The sequence below is a fragment of the Nicotiana tabacum genome, chromosome 4 (assembly GCF_000715075.1).
Source record: "Nicotiana tabacum cultivar K326 chromosome 4, ASM71507v2, whole genome shotgun sequence".
Taxonomy (NCBI): Eukaryota; Viridiplantae; Streptophyta; class Magnoliopsida; order Solanales; family Solanaceae; genus Nicotiana; species Nicotiana tabacum.
The window spans coordinates 2,509,171-2,528,473 of NC_134083.1; the positions used below are offsets into that span (position 1 = coordinate 2,509,171).

The 19,303-nt window shown below is 40.4% G+C and overlaps 1 protein-coding gene across 1 annotated transcript in view; it reads left to right on the forward strand.

The window, feature by feature from the left end:
• Positions 1–18,534, forward strand: part of LOC142180393 (uncharacterized) — a 69,848-nt gene extending 51,314 nt beyond the window's left edge. Inside the window, exon 6 of the mRNA XM_075252610.1 lies at positions 18,474–18,534. Within this exon, the coding sequence (XP_075108711.1) occupies positions 18,474–18,534 (61 nt within the window). The remainder of the gene's footprint in view (positions 1–18,473) is intronic.
• Positions 18,535–19,303: the final 769 nt, after the last annotated feature.

Consider the following 19,303-nt stretch of genomic DNA (forward strand, 5'->3'; position numbering starts at 1 on the left):
GGACATAAGCCAAATAAGCTAGATACCCATTCTCGACCATATGCCGAGCCTTCACATAAGAGATAACCTTGCTGGCAGAATGGCCAAGATTCCCTCTCCACTCTAATCGAGGCAACCCCTGCAAGGCTAAGGTCACCATCTTGGCGTGACAATATAATATAGCATGATAAGGTGATAGCCAATCCATACCCAATATGACATCAAAATCAACCATGTCGAGAAGTAGAAGATCTACACGAGTCTCAAGACTCCCAATGGTGACCACACACGAACGGTAAACACGATCTAAAACAATAACATCTCCCACTGGTGTGGACACATACACAGGAGCACTCAAAGAATCACGGGGCAGAACCAAATAGGAAGCAAAATAGGATGACACATAGGAGTAAGTAGATCCCGGATCAAATAGAACTCAAGCATCTCTACTGCAAACTGAAATAGTACTTGTGATAACAACGTCAAATGACTCAGCCTCAGGCCTAGCTGGGAAAGCATAACATTGGGGCTGGGCCCCACCACCCTGAACTACGTCCCTGGGACGGCCTCTAGCTGGCTGGTCTCCACCTCTAACGGCCTGACCTCCACCTTTAACTGTCTGGCCCCTACCTCTGGCTGCCTGACCCTTGCTTCTGGCTGGTTGAGCAGGTGGTGCAGCAACTGGTGCCAGAACTATGGCACGAGAACTCTAATGCTGTGAGTTGCCCGTTGCCCGAGGGCAAAATCTGGCAATGTGCCTCGGATCACCACAAGTATAACATAACCTCGGCTGTTGTGACTGCTGACCCTGAAACTGACCATGTCGACCTGAATAACTACCCTGATAACTCTGGAGTGGAGGTGCACTAATAGGGGCTAGTGGTGCACTGTAGGCTAGCTGGTCGGAATAATGCATCTGAGGGCCACAACCACCTGATGCACCGTGGGATGATTGGAGCGCTGAATGAAACGGCATGGGAGGATGGCCTCTACCAAAAGTACTCCTGCCTCTAGATGAGGCACTACTGAACTCACCGGAATGACGAGGCCTCTTGTCAGACCCCTGACCTCCCTGAGTAAGAACCATCTCGACTCGTCTGGCGACATTAGCAGCCGCCTGAAAAGAAATCTCACTCCCAGTCTCCTTAGCCATCTGCAATCTGATAGGCTGAGCAAGTCCATAAATAAACCTCTTCACCCTCTCTCTCTCGGTAGGAAGCAGAAGAATAGCATGACGGGCCAAATCCACAAAACGGATCTCATACTGAGTAACCGTCATACCGCCCTGCTGGAGACGCTCAAACTGACGGTGACGCTCCTCTCTCAATGTGATAGGCAGAAACTTCTCTATGAAGAGTTGAGAGAACTGGTCCCAAGTAAGAGCAGGCGACCCAGCTGGTCTGGTCAACAAGTAATCTCTCCACCATTTATTGGCGGAACCAGTCATCTGAAATGCAGCAAAATTGACCCCATTGGTCTCAACTATACCCATGTTCCGCAGAACCTCGTGACATCTGTCAAGATACTCCTGGGGGTCCTCTAAAGGAGCACCACTGAAGTGAACAGTAAAGAGCTTGGTAAACCTGTCCAATCTCCATAAAGCCTCGGAAGACATAGCTGGCTCATCTCCGACCTGTGCCGTAATAACCAGCTGAACTAATCTGATTAACTAAGCTGCCGGAGCCTGATACTAGGGAGCTATCTGCTCCGAAGTGGGAGTGGTAGAAGTTTGGGCTCCTCCTCCAGCCTGAGAGACTGCTGGTGCCATGGGAAATGCGCCGGTCTGGGCCACACTCTCCATAAGTCCCACCAAATGGACCAAAGCGTCTTGAAGTATTGGTGTAGCAATGAACCCCTCCGGAACCTGAGCTGGTCCGACAGGAACAGTCTAGACTGGAACCTCCTCGTCAATCTCTATCTAAGGCTCCACTATTGGGGTTGCTGCTCGGGCCCTAGGCTGAGCCCTGCCCCTGCCTCGGCCTCTGGCACGGCCTCGGCCTCTGGCACGGCCTCGGCCTCGACCTCTACCCCGCGTAGGAGCTATCACTGGAGGCTCTGGTTGCTGCTCAGCTGAGGAAGCGGTACGTGTTCTCGCCATCTACGAGAAAATAAGAGTAGAAGAGTTCAATCAGTATCGAGGAAGCAAAATCGCACGACAAAGAAGAATAGAAGTGAAACTTGTTCCTAAACTTCATAGCCTCTAGAAGATAAGCACAGACGTCTCCGTACCGATCCTCTAGACTCTACTAAGTTTGCTCGTGAATCATGAGACCTATGTAACCTAGTGCTCTGATACCAACTGTCACGACCCGAAATTTCCCACCGACGGGACCGCGATGACGCCTAACATTTCACTTGCCAGGCAAGCCAATGTTAGAGAATCATTAAACCAATTCCTTATTTCCATTCAGTAAATAACAATAATTAACTAAAATAAAATATAATAAGTGCGGAATATCATAAAACTTTATTAATTACTACCACCCGGATCTGGAGTCACAATTCACAAGCATTCTAGAATTTACTACAAGTAATAGTCTGAAAGAAATACAATTGTCTGAATGAAAGAAAATAGTAGGACATAAAAGATAGACGTGGACTTCAAGGTATGTGAACGCTGACAGATCTACCTTGAGTCTCCGGACACCGGACCAGTAGCCAATCTCGATCAACCTGAACCGGTATCAAAAACTGCATAGAAAGTGTAGAGTGCAGCATCACTACAACCGACCCCATGTACTGGTAAGTGTCGAGCCTAACCTCGACGAAGTAGTGACGAGGCTAAGGCAAGGCACCTACAATTTAACCTGTACAATTTAACAATGTATATGCAAATAACAGAAATGAAGAACTAAACAGGAAATGTCGGGAGGGGAAATATACTAAGGGGAATACAAGATAAAGAACTACAACAGAATGATCATCGGAGCAGTCAATATACCATGAATCAACAGGAATAGTGAATACAGTAAGGAAAAATGCACAGCATCACACTTCGTGCTTTTACTCTCAATCTCACCATAAAATTAATAGAAACGACACGACATCACCCTTGGTGATTTTACTCTCATATCATGGCACAACATCACCCTTCGTGCATTAACACTCACAATATGGCACGACATCACCCTTCGTGCATTAACACTCACAATATGGCACGACATCACCCTTCGTGCATTAACACTCTCCCTTACCATAATGCAATGTATAAATAACAACAGGGAGATAGAATAACAAGTACAAACCTTACTTCAACATTTGGTTCCATAATATCAATCTCAACTTTGAAATAAAAAAAACTCAGTTATCACCAGAAAAATATGTAAACATGATAAGAACGATAATTTGGACAACACTAGTATAACACGTAGCAATTTGGCATAGGAATAAGACAATATCAGAAAAACAGAGAAACATGGAAAAACAGGTAAATTGGCGACGCATAGGTACTCATTACCTCACATATACGCCGCTCACATAAATTTAACTTAGCAAATAATCTAAGGTTCCTAATTCCCTCAAGTCAGGGTTAGACACAACACTTACCTCGCTGCGAAGGCCACTTAATTCTCAATCACAGCTTTTCCTTTGGAATTCACCCCCAAACCACTCGTATCTATTCAAAAATGACTCAATAATATCAAATATTGGTAAAGGAATCAATTATATTGCATAAATTAAATTTTCCAATTTTTCCTCCAAAAAGTTGAAAAATCGATCCCGGGCCCGCATGGTCAAAACCCGAGGTTCGGACCAAAATCTTTTTACCCATTCACCCCCGATCCCGAATATGTAATTAGTTTTGGAATCCGACCTCAAATTGAGGTTTAAATCCCCAAATTCCCGAAATCCCTATTTTATACTCTAACCCTTAATTCTACCATGAAAACTCTAGGTTTTAGGTTGAAAATTTATGAAATGTAATGGGTAATTGAAATAAAATAGTTTAGAATCACTTACCAACAATTTGGGGAAAGAATGACTCTTGAAAAATTGCCCCTCACCGTTTGGTTTTTGAGAAAAAAATGAGTTTTTTAGTAAAAATCCCGTTTTGGATTCTGTTAAGTGCTGGGCGACAGTGTTCATCGTGTTCGCGAGAGCACTGTCGCATTCGCGAAGTGTATGGGCTGCCAAGCCTTCGCATTCGCGAGGCATTGCTCGCGTTCGTGTAGGCTACCCTTCCCTAGTTTTCGCGTTCGTGATGAAGAAAAGGCAACCCCCCCCCCCAAGTGCCTGACACTACGCATTCGCGATGGGCTTGTCGCGTTCGTGAAGGGTAATGCCCCCATCGCTTCGCGTTCGCGACCAAACCTTCGCGTTCGCGAAGAAGAAATTTCGGCCTCATCATTTTACTCTTCGCGTTCGCGAGAGGATCTTCGCGAACGCGAAGAAGGACATGCCAGAACACAGATTCTGCAGAAAAACTAGATTTCCAAAGTCCAAAACATCCCGTGGCCTATGCCCTCGGGGCTCCAAACCAAACATGTACACAAGTCTAAAAATATCATACGAACTTGCTCGCGCTATCAAATCTCCAAAATAACACCTAGAACTCTAAATTTAGCGCTAATTCAAATGATATTCTCAAGAACACTTTAAAACTTCTAATTTCTCAACTGGACGTCCGAATCATGTCAAATCAACTCCATTTTTCACCAAATTTCACAGACATATTTTAAATATCATAATGAACCTGTACCGGGCTCCGAAACCAAAATACTGACCCGATACTAACAATGCCAAATATCAATCAATTCTTAAAAATAAATAATTTCCAAACTTTCATTTTTTCATCAAAAATTCATAACTCAAGCTAGAGACCTCCAAATTCGATTCTGGGCATACGCCCAGATCCCATAATTCTATACGGACCTACTGGGACCGTCAAAGCACGGATCCGGACCCGTTTACCATAAATATTGACCGAAGTCAACTAAAATTAACTTTTAAGGCAAAAATTCTTATTTTCATTAGTTTTCAACATAGAAGCTTTTCGGAAACTTGCCCGGACTACGTACGCAAATCGATGAGGGTAAAAATGAGATTTTTAAGGCTTAAGAGCGCAGATTCGAGTTCTAAAACATAAGATGACCTTTTGGGTCATCATAAAGAAATAGAAAAAGAGGTACTACTTCAACATCTGGTAGTAATTTAAATGACTCTACACTTGTTTCTGAAACATTATCTGATAATAATATAGATTATGAATAATTACAGAAAGATTTCGGTATAAAAGATAATGAATTATAAATTGAAGATGATACACCACTTACACTTAGTAGTGTTAGAGTTGGTAGCAGGGGTGGTGGTCGTGGTGCTAGTAGTAGACCACTTGTGGCCCCGACTACTAATCGGAGAAAAAGAAGCAAGGTTTGGAATTTTTTTGACGAAATAGAGAATACTGATAGAGTTAGATGCAAACTTTGTAAAGATAATTTTAAACATAAGACTGGAGGACAATTAGGGGGGACTGGGACACTTAGTAGATATATGAGAATTACTCATCCTATAGAATGGGGCTCTGATTTAGATGAAAATCAAGGAACTCTAAACCATAGTACTAGAGGAGTTAGCAAAAATGATTGTTTTGGATTGCCTACCTTTTTCTTTTGCTTCTTCATCATATCTTATTATGTATATTCAAAGGATTTATAATCCTTTATTTAAAGGTATCCCTATAAGTACTTGTAGATCTGATATCTTTTGTAATGACCCAATCGGTCATTTTAAGTTTTAGAATCCCGTTCCCTAAAAATAAAACGTCCAGTATGTGCTTGTAATGATTTATGATTTATGGGGATAGTTGTTTCGGGATTTAGAAGTGTTTGGGGTGAAACCGGAACACTTGGTTCCTTAAGTTGGCCTTAAAGTGTTAAGTTTGACTTTGGTCAACATTTTGAAAAAACGACCTCGGAATAGAATTTTAATGATTCCAACAGCTCCGTATGGTAATTTTGGACTTAGGAGCGTGTTCGAAATTTTATTTGAAAGTCCGTAGTTAAATTAGGCTTGAAATGGCTAAAAACAAGAATTTAAGTTTGGAAGTTTGACCGATGAGTTGACTTTTTGATATCGGAGTCGGAATCCAGTTTCGAAAATTTTTATAGCTCCGTTATATCATTTATGACTTGTGTGTAAAATTTGAGGTTAATCGGAGTTGATTTGATAGGTTCCTGCATCGAATGTACAAGTTGAAAACTCTTAGTTTCATTAAGCTTGAATTGAGGTATGATTCATGGTTTTAGAGTTGTTTGATGTGATTTAGAGGTTCGACTAAGTTCGTATGATATTTTAGGACTTGTTGGTATATTTGGTTGAGGTCCCGAGGGCCTCGGGTGAGTTTCGGATGGTTAACGGATCAACAATTGGACTTAAACAGTTGCTGCAATTTTTTTCTCTTCTGCTGGAAATTCTGGGCTGAGATCGAGCTCCCATGATCGAGCTCGCAAGATCGAGCTCGCAAGATCGAGCTCCCAAAAATCGAGCTCCCAAGATCGAGCTCCTGAGATCGAGCTCCCATGATCGAGCTCCCTGAGATCGAGCTCCCATGATCGAGCTCCCTGAGATCGAGCTCCCTTGATCGAGCTCCTTGATCGAACTGGACAGAGCTGTATGTTATAAAAACAAAGGGCATTCGTCCCATTCGCCATTTTTAACAAATTGGAGCTTGAGCAGAGGCCATTTTTGATAGATTTTCAAGGAAAAGACATTGGGGTAAGTGATTCTAACTTGGATTTGGTCTATAAACATAAATATATCATTTTTCTCATCATTTAATTAGTGTTTTGAGATTGAAATTTGGGAAATTTTAGAAATATCATAGAAACGAATTTTCGAGATTCCGGTATCGATTCGGAGTCAGATTTGAGTGAAACTGGTATGGTTGGACTCATAATTGAATGGGTCGTCGGATTTCATAATTTTTGTCGGATTTTGAGACGTGGGCTCCACGGATGAATTTTTAATTAATTTTGGGATTTTTATTAAAAATGTAGTATTTTCCTATAGAATTGATTCCTATAATTTTTAGTGATTGTATCGAATTATTTTGGCTAGATTCGAGTCAGACAGAGTTGGATAATCGTGGAAAAGGCCTTATAGTGGATTAAATTGGAGCAAGACGAGGTAAGTCTCTTGTCTAATCTTGTGAGGGGGAAATTACCTCATAGGTGATTAAAATTAAATAATTGTTGCTAATTGTGGGGGCTACGTACGCACGAGGTGACGAGAGTCCGTGCGTAGCTATTATTAATGCTAAAGTCCGGGTAGTTTAGGATTCAAAGAATGCATTACTTGTGTAAATAGTATTCTTTGATTAATTAATATTAATTGATATATATGAATATATTGTGAATTGTTAGATAAAGATATTAAAGGATGGAAATCTCACAGGCTTGATTTTCTGTTTAAATCAATTAATTGTTAAAAGAAATTGTTATCCTCCCGAATTTATCTTATAATAAATATACTCTCCTTCTAGAGGCACATAAGAAAATGTCCTCCTTTCTTGTGGAGCGGGCCGAACGCCTCGGCAGGATAGATGCATCTATGGATCGCGCCGCACGTCCCTCGGCAGTGTACACGACACTCTAGATCGGGCTGTACGTCCTCGGCAGAAATCGTGCTTAATAATAATAATTACATGATACTTTAATAATTTATTTCAGCTTGTGAAGCTAATTAATAAATTAAAAAATCTTTGAAATTTAATGAATTATTATTCTTGCTTGTTAAAGAATTAATTGTTGCTCCTGTAAATGAGATTTAATTGATAAATTAGAAATTATTTGAATTGAAGGAATTTAATTAATATATTGAGAATTGTTACATTTGAAGGAATTTGATTATTTACGCTGATTAAATAAATTATTGTAAATTCTGTAAATCATGCTGATTTAAATATCCTAGTTTTATTTCAGTTATTATTATTGAGTCATAGTGAGTGTCAGAGTCAGTCATCTCGTCTCTACCACTTCGAGATTAGGCTTGATACTTATTAGGTACACGTTGTATACGTACTCATACTACACTTGCTGTACTTTTTTGTGCAGGATCTGAGACAGGTACTAGTGGAGGACCTATCATCACATAACCACGTCATCCCGAGGCATAGTGGTGAGCTGCCTTTCTGAGCCGTTCTGCAGCTACCAGTATTTCTTCTTATATTTACATTCTGTCTATTTTATTTCAGACAGTATTTGGAGTTTTGTATAATCTACTAGATGCTCATGCACTTGTGACACCAGGTCTTGGCACACACACATTGCTAGAGTTTGGATTTATATTTTTTTGGTTTTAAATTTTATCAATGTATGCTTAATTTATTAGTTGGCTTGCCTAGCTGTAGTGTTGGGCGCCATCACGACCTACAGGTAAAATTGGGTCGTGACAACATGGTATCAAAGCACTAGGTTCACGTAGGTCTCACAAGTTATGAGCAGACCTAATAGAGTCTTGCGGATCGGTACAAAGACGTATGTACTTCTCTTCTAGAGGCTATAGGGTGTTAGGAAATTACCTTTCTTCACATTCCATCATGCAATTAATGTAGCACTAAAAATCCTTCTCTTATTTTCACACAGATGGTGAGAACACGCTCGAATGAAGTTTCAGACCAGGGAAGAGCTACTCCCCCAGTTACTAGAGGCCGAGGCCGAGGCCGAGGGAGGGCTCCAGCCCGTGGTAGAGGGCTAGGACGTCCCAGGACTATTTCGATTATGTCGCCAGTGGATCCAGCAGAGAATCCCATTATTGAGGAGCAGGGTGAGGTGCCTGTGGCAGAGCCAGCTCCGGTGGACTTCACATCTGCACCGGGATTTCAGGATGTCATGGGTCGTATGCTGCGATTCATGGACAATATGACTCAGGCCGGTTTATTTCCGGCAGACCCAGCCACATCTCAGGCGGGCGGGGGAGCACAAACCCCTACCGTGCAGGCTCATGGACAGGCAACTGCTATATATCAGACCCAGGGTGCACTACTCGTGGGTAGAGTCCAGCCAGTGGCAGCAGCTACACCTGAGCCCAGGCCAGCTGTAGCCGCCGATCCTTAGAAACTATTGGACAGATGAACTAGACTACATCCTCCTATCTTCGGGGGTGAGCGACATGAGGATCCACAAGATTTCATTGATCGTTGCAAGGATAGACTGTACAACATGAGGATATTGGAATCCCATGGGGTTGATTTCACTACTTTTCAGCTAGAGGGTAGAGCCCGTAGATGGTAGCAGTCTTATGCTCTTGGCAGACCAGCAGATTCTCCTCCCATGACTTGGGACAAGTTCACCCGTATCTTCTTGGATATGTATATTCCACCCTCCCAGAGGGAAGAGTTGCGATTTCAGTTTGAGCAGCTTTAGCAGGGTCAGATGTCAGTGACTGATTATGAGGTGAGGTTTTCTGAATTATCTCGCCATGCACTAATGATACTCCCTACTGAGGCGGAGAGAGTGCGAAGGTTTGTTGCCGGTTTACATACTGGTATTCAGGACACTATGACTCGAGAGGTTGAGATGGGTACTTCTTATGAGCGAGTTGTGGAGATAGCCCGGAGGATTGAGGGTATACGTCAGCGGAGTCGAGAGCAGATTATGAGAGATAAGCGGTTCAAGTACTCTGGAGAGTTCAGAGGTGCTCCGTCCGGGGGTATAGGTCAGTTCGTGAGGGGGCAGTCCAGCAGACCCCCATATCCAGCACCATCACCTCCTCGAGGTGCTCCAGTGCGACCTTATCTCAGTGCTATCCCAGAGAGTTCTTACCACCCACCAACTATTCAGGGTCCTCCTAGTGGGTATTCAGGTCCCCAGGGCCAGACACTTAGTCAGCAGCCCATCGCACCGAAGAGTTGTTACGAGTGCGGGGATCCCAGTCACATGCGGAGGTTTTGCCCCAGGCTTCGGGGTAGACTAGTACAACAGGGTCAGCAGCCTATGCTTACCGGACCAGTTGCTCCACCAGTAGTCCGACCACCCAAAGGTGGAGGACAGGTGGGTAGGGGTCGTCCTAGAGGTGGAGGTCAGCCAGGCGGAGGCCAGACAGTTGGCGCTCCAGCTCGGTTCTATGCGTTTCCAACTAGACGAGATGCAGAGGCCTCAGATGCCGTGATTACATGTATTATTTCTATTTGTGGCAAAGATGCCTCAGTATTATTTGATCCAGGATCTACGTATTCATATGTGTCATCTCTATTTGCTCCATTCCTGGGTGTTTCTCGTGAGTCCTTGAGTATTCCTGTTTATGTGTCCACTCCTGTGGGTGATTCTGTTGTTGTGAACTGGATCTACCGGTCCTGTATTATTACATTCTGTGTTTTTGAAACTAGAGCAGATCTCCTATTGCTTGATATGACCGATTTTGAAATTATTCTGGGCATGGACTGGTTATCTCCATATCATGTTATTCTAGATTGTCATGCCAAGAATGTTACTTTGGCTATTCCAGCATTACCTAAGGTGGAGTGGAAGGGTTCACATGTTAGTTCATTTAATCGAGTTATTTCTTTTATAAAGGCTCAACACATGGTTGAGAAGGGTTGTTTGGCTTATCTAGCCTATGTTCGGGATACTACTGCAGAGACTCCGGCTATTGATTCAGTGCTTGTAGTTCGGGAGTTCCCCGATGTATTTCCGTCAGATCTTCCAGGTATGCCACCTGATCGTGATATTGATTTCTGTATTGACTTGGCTTCAGATACCCAGCCTATATCTATCCCACTGTATCGTATGGCTCCGAAAGAATTGAAAGAATTGAAAGAACAACTTGAAGAGTTACTAGCCAAAGGGTTCGTCAGACCGAGTGTATCGCCTTGGGGTGCACCAGTATTATTTATGAAAAAGAAGGATGGAACAATGCGGATGTGTATTGATTATCGCCAATTGAACAAAGTCACTATTAAGAACAAGTACCCGTTGCCACGTATTGATGATCTATTTGACCAGTTGCAGGGTGCTAGGATATTCTCTAAGATCGACTTGAGGTCGGGGTACCATCAGTTGAAGATTCGGGATTCGAATGTTCCGAAGACTGCTTTTCGGACTAGATATGGTCATTATGGGTTTCTGGTGATGTCCTTCGGTTTAACTAATGCCCCGACAGCGTTTATGGATCTGATGAACAGAGTATTCATGCCATATATTGATTCATTTGTCATTGTCTTCATTGATGACATCTTAATCTATTCGCGCAGTAAGGAGGAACATGAGCAACATATGAGAGTGGTGCTTCAGACATTGCGGGAACAAAAGTTATATGCTAAGTTCTCTAAGTGTGAGCTTTGGCTAGAGTCTGTAGCATTTTTGGGACATATTGTATCGGGAGAAGGTATTAAAGTTGATCCCAAAAAGATTGAGGCAGTTCAGAATTGGCATCGTCCCACTTCGGCGACTGAGATCAGGAGTTTTCTAGGTTTAGCAGGTTATTATCGTCGGTTCGTGGAAGGTTTTTCATCTATTGCAGCACCTTTGACAAAATTAACCCAAAAGGGTATTCAGTTCCGATTGTCCGATGATTGTGAGTCAAACTTTCAGAAGCTCAAGACAGCACTGACTACAGCACCCGTGTTAGTGTCACCATCTGGTTCGGGAATATATACAGTGTATTGTGACGCGTCACGCATTGGCTTGGGTTGTGTATTGATACAGGAAAGGCGAGTTATTGCATATGCTTCACGTCAGCTGAAGCCCCACGAGAAGAATTATCCAGTACATGATTTGGAGTTAGCTGCGATTGTTCACGCTCTAAAGATTTGGAGGCATTATCTTTATGGGGTGTCTTGTGAAGTTTACACTGATCATCGCAGTTTGCAGCATTTGTTCAAGCAGAGGGATCTAAATTTGAGGCAGCGCAGATGGCTGGAGTTACTAAAAGATTATGATATTACTATCTTGTATCATCCGGGCAAAGCAAATATGGTTGCAGATGCCTTGAGCAGGAAGGCAGAGAGTATGTGTAGTTTGGCTTTCATTTCAGCAGAGGAAAGGCCATTAGCCTCGGATATTCAGTCCTTGGCTAACAAACTTGTGAGGCTGGATATTTCAGAGCCCAGCCGAGTTCTTGCATGTGTGGTGGCCCAATCTTCACTATTTGAGCATATCAAGGCTCGCCAGTATGATGACCCATACTTGATGGTTCTTCGTGAAACGGTACTATGAGGTGGTGCCAAGGAAGTTGCTATTAGAGCGGATGGTGTTCTGCGACTCCAGGATCGTCTATGTGTTCCTAATGTGGATGGACTGAGGAAAAAGATCTTGGAAGAGGCACACAGTTCTCGGTATTCTATTCATCCGGGTGCTACTAAGATGTATCGTGACTTGAGGCAACATTATTGGTGGCGACGAATGAAAAAGGACATAGTTGAGTATGTATCTAGATGTCTAAATTGCCAACAAGTTAAATATGAGCACCAGAGGCCAGGTGGCCTACTTCAGCAGATGACTATACTAGAGTGGAAATGGGAACGAATTACTATGGACTTTGTAGTTGGGTTGCCGCGGACCTTGAGGAAGTTTGATGTAGTTTGGGTGATTGTTGACAGGTTGACTAAGTCGGCACATTTTATTCCTGTTGTGACCACGTATACTTCAGGGAGGTTGGCCCAGATTTATATTCAGGAGATAGTTCGGTTGCACGGTGTGCCAATTTCCATCATATCAGATAGAGGCCCTCAGTTTACTTCACATTTCTGGAGAGCAGTACAGAGTGAGTTGGGGACCCGTGTAGAGCTCAGCACAGCCTTTCATTCGCAGACCGATAGACAGTGAGAGAGGACAATTCAGATTTTGAAAGATATGCTCAGGGCATGTGTGATCGACTTTGGAGGTCAGTGGGATCATTTCCTGCCTTTGGCCGAGTTTGCTTATAATAACAATTACCAATCCAGCATCGAGATGGCTCCATTTGAGGCTTTATATGGTCGGCGATGTCGTTCACCTATCAGATGGTTTGAGCCAGGTGAGGCTAAGTTATATGGTACTGATTTGGTAAGGGATGCCTTGGAAAAGGTCAAGTTGATTCAGGAGCGACTTCGTACAGCACAGTCCAGGCAAAAGAGTTATGCAGATCAGAAAGCGCGTGATATATCATTTATGGTAGGTGAAAAAGTTCTCTTGAAGGTTTCGCCGATGAAGGGAATTATGAGATGTTGAAACGAGTTGGGGAGGTTGCTTATGAGTTTGCATTGCCTCCCAGCCTATCAGGAGTTTATCCGGTTTTTCACGTATCTATGCTCCGGAAGTATCATGCCGACCTATCACATGTGTTAGACTTTAGCACAGTTCAGCTAGATAATTGCTTGGGTTATGAAGAGGAACCAATTGCCATTGCTGATAAACAGGTTCGCCAGTTGAGGTCCAAGAGGATTTCTGCAGTAAAAGTCTAGTGGAGGGGTCAACCAGTCGATGAAGCGACTTGGGAGGCCGAGGAAGACATGCGGAGCAGATATCCACACTTATTCAGCACTCCAGGTGCAATTCTAAACCCGTTCGAGGATGAACGTTTGTTTAAGAGGTGGAGAATGTAATGACCCAACCGATTATTTTAACTTTTAGAACCCCGTTACCTAAAAATAAAACTTATAGTATGTGCTTGTAATAATTTATGACTTGCGGGGATGGTTGGTTCGGGATTTAGAAGTGTTTGGGGTGAAACCAGAACACTTGGTTCCTTAAGTTGGCCTTAAAGTGCTAAGTTTGACTTCGGTCAACATTTTGAGAAAATGACCCCGGAATAGAATTTTGATGATTCCAACAGCTCCGTATGGTGATTTTGGACTTAGGAGCGTGTTCGAAATTTTATTTGGAAATCCGTAGTTAAATTAGGCTTGAAATGGCTAAAAACAAGAATTTAAGTTTGGAAGTTTGACCGATGAGTTGACTTTTTGATACCGGAGTCGGAATCCAGTTCCAAAAATTTTCATAGCTCCGTTATGTCATTTATGACTTGTGTGTAAAATTTGAGGTTAATCGGAGTTGATTTGATAGGTTCCTGCATCGAATGTACAAGTTGAAACTCTTAGTTTCATTAAGCTTGAATTGAGGTATGATTCATGGTTTTAGCGTTGTTTGATGTGATTTAGAGGTTCGACTAAGTTCGTATGATATTTTAGGACTTGTTGGTATATTTGGTTGAGGTCCCGAGGGCCTCGGGTGAGTTTTGGATGGTTAACGGATCAACAATTGGACATAAACAGTTGCTGCAATTTTTTTCTCTTCTGCTGGAAATTCTGGGCTGAGATCGAGCTCCCATGATCGAGCTCGCAAGATCGAGCTCGCAAGATCGAGCTCCCAAAAATCGAGCTCCCAAGATCGAGCTCCTGAGATCGAGCTCTTGAGATCGAGCTCCCATGATCGAGCTCCCTGAGATCGAGCTCCCATGATCGAGCTCCCTGAGATCGAGCTCCCTTGATCGAGCTCCTTGATCGAACTGGACAGAGTTGTATGTTATAAAAACAAAGGGCATTCGTCCCATTCGCCATTTTTAACAAATTGGAGCTTGAGCAGAGGCGGTTTTTGATAGATTTTCAAGGAAAAGACATTGGGGTAAGTGATTCTAACTTGGATTTGGTCTATAAACATAAATATATCATTGTTCTCATCATTTAATTGGTGTTTTGAGATTGAAATTTGAAAAAATTTAGAAATCTCATAGAAACGAATTTTCGAGATTTCGGTATCGATTCGGAGTCAGATTTGAGTGAAACTGGTATGGTTGGACTCATAATTGAATGGGTCATCGGATTTCATAATTTTTGCCGGATTTCGAGATGTGGGCCTCACATATGAATTTTTAATTAATTTCAGGGTTTTTTTAATTAAAAATATAGTATTTTCTTATAGAATTGATTCCTATAATTTTTAGTGATTGTATCGAATTATTTTGGCTAGATTCGAGTCATACAGAGTTGGATAATCGTGGAAAAGGCCTTATAGTGGATTAAATTGGAGCAAGACGAGGTAAGTCTCTTGTCTAATCTTGTGAGGGGGAAATTACCTCGTAGGTGATTAAAATTAAATAATTGTTGCTAATTGTGGGGGCTACGTACGCACGAGGTGACGAGAGTCCGTGCGTAGCTACTATTAATGCTAAAGTCCGGGTAGTTTAGGATTCAAAGCATGCATTACTTGTATAAATAGTATTCTTTGATTAATTAATATTAATTGATATATATGAATATATTGTGGAATTGTTAGATAAAGATATTAAAGGATGGAAATCTCATAGGCTTGATTTTCTGTTTAAATCAATTAATTGTTAAAAGAAATTGTTCTCCTCCCGAATTTATCTTATAATAAATATACTCTCCTTCCGGAGGCACATAAGAAAATGTCCTCCTTTCTTGTAGAGCGGGCCGAACGCCTCGGCAGGATAGATGCATCTATGGATCGCGCCGCACGTCCCTCGGTAGTGTACACGACACTCTGGATCGGGTTGTACGTCCTCGGCAGAAATCGTGCTTAATAATAATAATTACATGATACTTTAATAATTTATTTCAGCTTGTGAAGCTAATTAATAAATTAAAAAATCTTTGGAATTTAATGAATTATTATTCTTGCTTGTTAAGGAATTAATTGTTACTCATGTAAATGAGATTTAATTGATAAATTAGAAATTATTTGAATTGAAGGGATTTAATTAATATATTGAGAATTGTTACATTTGAAGGAATTTGATTATTTCCGCTGATTAAATAAATTATTGTAAATTCTGTAAATCATGTTGATTTAAATATCCTAGTTTTATTTCAGTTATTATTATTGACCCATAGTGAGTGCCAAAGTCGGCCATCTCGTCTCTACCACTTCGAGACTAGACTTGATACTTATTGGGTACACGTTGTATACGTACTCATACTACACTTGCTGCGCTTTTTGTACAGGATCTGAGACAGGTACTAGCGGAGAACCTATCATCATATACCCACGTCATCCCGAGGCATAGTGGTGAGCGCCGTTCTGCAGCTACCAGTGTCTCTTCTTATATTTACATTCTGTCTATTTCATTTCAGACAATATTTAGAGTTTTGTATAATATACTAGATGCTCATGCACTTGTGACACCGGGTCTTGGCACACACACATTGGTAGAGCATGGGTTTATATTTTCTTGGTTTTAAATTTTATCAATGTATGCTTAATTTATTAGTTGGCTTGCCTAGCTGTAGTGTTGGGCGTCATCACGACCTATAAGTGAAATTGGGTCGTGACATCTTTAGACTTCATGGACAATATCAAACATACATACGTTATTTGTTTGACCACCCTCCTTGTAGAGTTTCTCTAACTCCTGATATTAGCCATGCTGTTAATGGAAATGATTATTTGACAATTACATGTCGTTGGATAGATAATAATTATTATATGCAAAAACGTATTATCGCTTTTAAATATGATGAAGATCAAAGTCATACTGTTATGTTTATAAGTACTACTATTTGCGAAGTTGTTGAATTTTATAATCTTAAGAAAAAAATATTGTGTATATCTTTTGATAATGCTTCTAACAATAATGCAGCAATTTCAATATTAAGACTGCATTTGCAACCACCACTTGACGAAATTTTTCATGTTAGGTATGCATGTCATGTTTATAATTTAATTGTTAAAAGTGGCCTTGATTTATTTTCAACTGAGATTACTCATGTTAGAAGAGCAGCTGGTGTTATTTAAGGAAATAACAAACAATCTAGAATTAGGGAATTTAAGAATAAGTGTATTGAGCATAACCTTAACCCCAGATTCATGCCAGACGAAATTGTTACTAAATGGAATTATACATACTTATTTTTAAAATATTGCTACAAATATAGATTGCCAATAACTGAAGTTGCTAATGAGCATTGTACTGATCCAAACCGTATGTCAACAACTACTACCTGGGAGGTCATTAATGATGTTGTTAAATTTTTACATAAATTTTATACGGCAACTGTTGAGTTTTCTGGAGCATATTACCCTACTGTTACTATGGCTTTAGTACATATAGCTGAAATTTCTTTTCTACTCTTTGAATTTAAGAAGAAAGAAAAATATAAGGATGCTGTTGAAAAAATGCAAGCAAAATTCAAAAAACATTTCTTTCCAATTCCTCTGATTTACTTAATTGTTGTTATTTTAAATCTTTCTATTAAGATGTCTGATTGTCACCAATTAATCAATGCTTTATATACTTATATAGAGATTGGACCAACTGAAACCCCATATATATATATATATGTGTGTGTAACTGAATCCAAAGATATATATTATTGTATGAACAAGCTAAATGATTATTTACAATAATTATATAATTATTATGCAAATATAGTTGATGATGCTATTCTTAATGTAGGCAATGTTAATCCCACTATGCATTGTACCACTTCTACTACTATGGATGATGATGAAGGCCTTGATGGTTTTAATATTTGGTATACATTTTCTACCACTCAAACGAGTAACAGGAACATTGATGAACTTCAATTCTACTTGCAAAAGTAAAAAGAGTCTCGCACAAAGGAATTTTTACCGTTGGGATGGTGGCATGAGAATGAAAAGCAATTTCATGTTCTTTTCGCTATGGCTTGGGACGTGCTGAATGTGCCAATTTTAACTGTTGCATCAGAGAGTGCATTTAGTCAAGCAAGACAACAACTTGGAGACTCCCGTCACTCATTGGGAAGCAATGCTTTGGAAGTTTTAGTATGTTTCAGAGATTGGATTAGATCGGAACGAAGAAATCAGGGACGTGAAGATGTTGATAGACCAGAAGACGAGGAACTTGGAGATATATTAACACATGGTAACCCGTCTGAATTTAACACTCCAGAAGATGGTCAAGAAGTTCATATTGATTATGAAGAACTTACTAAGGCAATGCAAAACCTTTGAATTTACTCTTTTTCGTTAATTTACTTGTTGTTAAATGTAAACTTCAATTTGTAAGTTTGAAATAAAAAAAGCATTTGCAAATTATAAGTGCAATTTTTTTTCCATTTTCATTGTATTCTATTATCTTAAATTCTTAATGAAATATTCAAAATTTCAAATATAAAGATTTTAAAACCTTTGCATTCTTTTATTCAAACACTCTTTTTATAAGATTATTTTTTTGTTTTATATTTTTACTTTATATTAATATAAATTATGATAGTTATACAAAATACAAAAAAAAATTAACATTAACCCGGCCCGGCCCCTTGGACCCGTAACCGTCTCGGTTCATTTTTTACCCGGATGAACCCGGACCTGTTAAGCCCGGTATAAAAAAATCGGTAACCGGCCCGGATTGGAAACCGTCTGATCACTTTTTTTCTCACTCCGGCCCGGCCCGGCCCACCCGTTAAACACCTTTAGTCCATCTCCAATGTAATGTAATTGATGCCTTGAGTTTTACACTAGTTTAAAGTATAGTAGGCCGCTTGAGTTTCTGATTGATTGTTACTACAGAATTGTAGGGCTTTGGCAAAAATCGTAACAAGCTCTCCATCCTATTTCTAACAATCCCTCCTATTCCAGCTTTCTTGATGCTACTATTGCTGCTTCCATCAGTGTTGATCTTGAGCCATCCATAATGTAGTTTATCCCATGTTACTGCTCTGCTACACATGTTGGGTCTATATCCTTCTATCTTTTGGCACAATTAGCTCCATGACCATGTCATGTCCAGTTCAACACCATTCTTGTTCATAAATACCTTCAAATGAAGAAGAACAAAGTGTTTTAGTTTGGAAATTGAGGTTCTAAAATTACCATACCTGATTGAGCATCTATGTTTCATTAGCTCGCAGAAGATGAATATAGGCACAACTTGACAAAAAAATTTCAGCATATAATTTTTGATGTTATTGAGGTTCCACTGTATAAGAGTTAGAGCAATATAGTGAAGGTCATTCCTAATTCCCAAAGGACCTGCAAACAAATTTCAAATTAGAAAAGCAGTGTCACTTCTTGACATAATATGGGAAATAGTTTCCTCCAAGTTAGAAAAGCAGTCACTCCTTTATATTGTTATGGAAGATTTATGAAGATGGGTTTTATTAGTAGAGAGAAACGCCTTATAATGTTTAAGATATAGAGTATATACTTTCCTATTAATATAGCCATAATAATATGAATAATTAATTATCTTTATAAGATTGAATATTTACCTACATAACTCATTATATGATGTCAGCTTTATAAGAAAATTCTTCCTGTCCATCCTCGGTGCATTATGGCAATGTTCTAGTGTGCATTTTTTTTTTGAAACGATAGGATCACATCTCTTTATTTATTTGTTTATCATATGTATTTTTCTATTCTATTGTTATGATAGCATAAATGAATAATATATTTTTTAATTCATA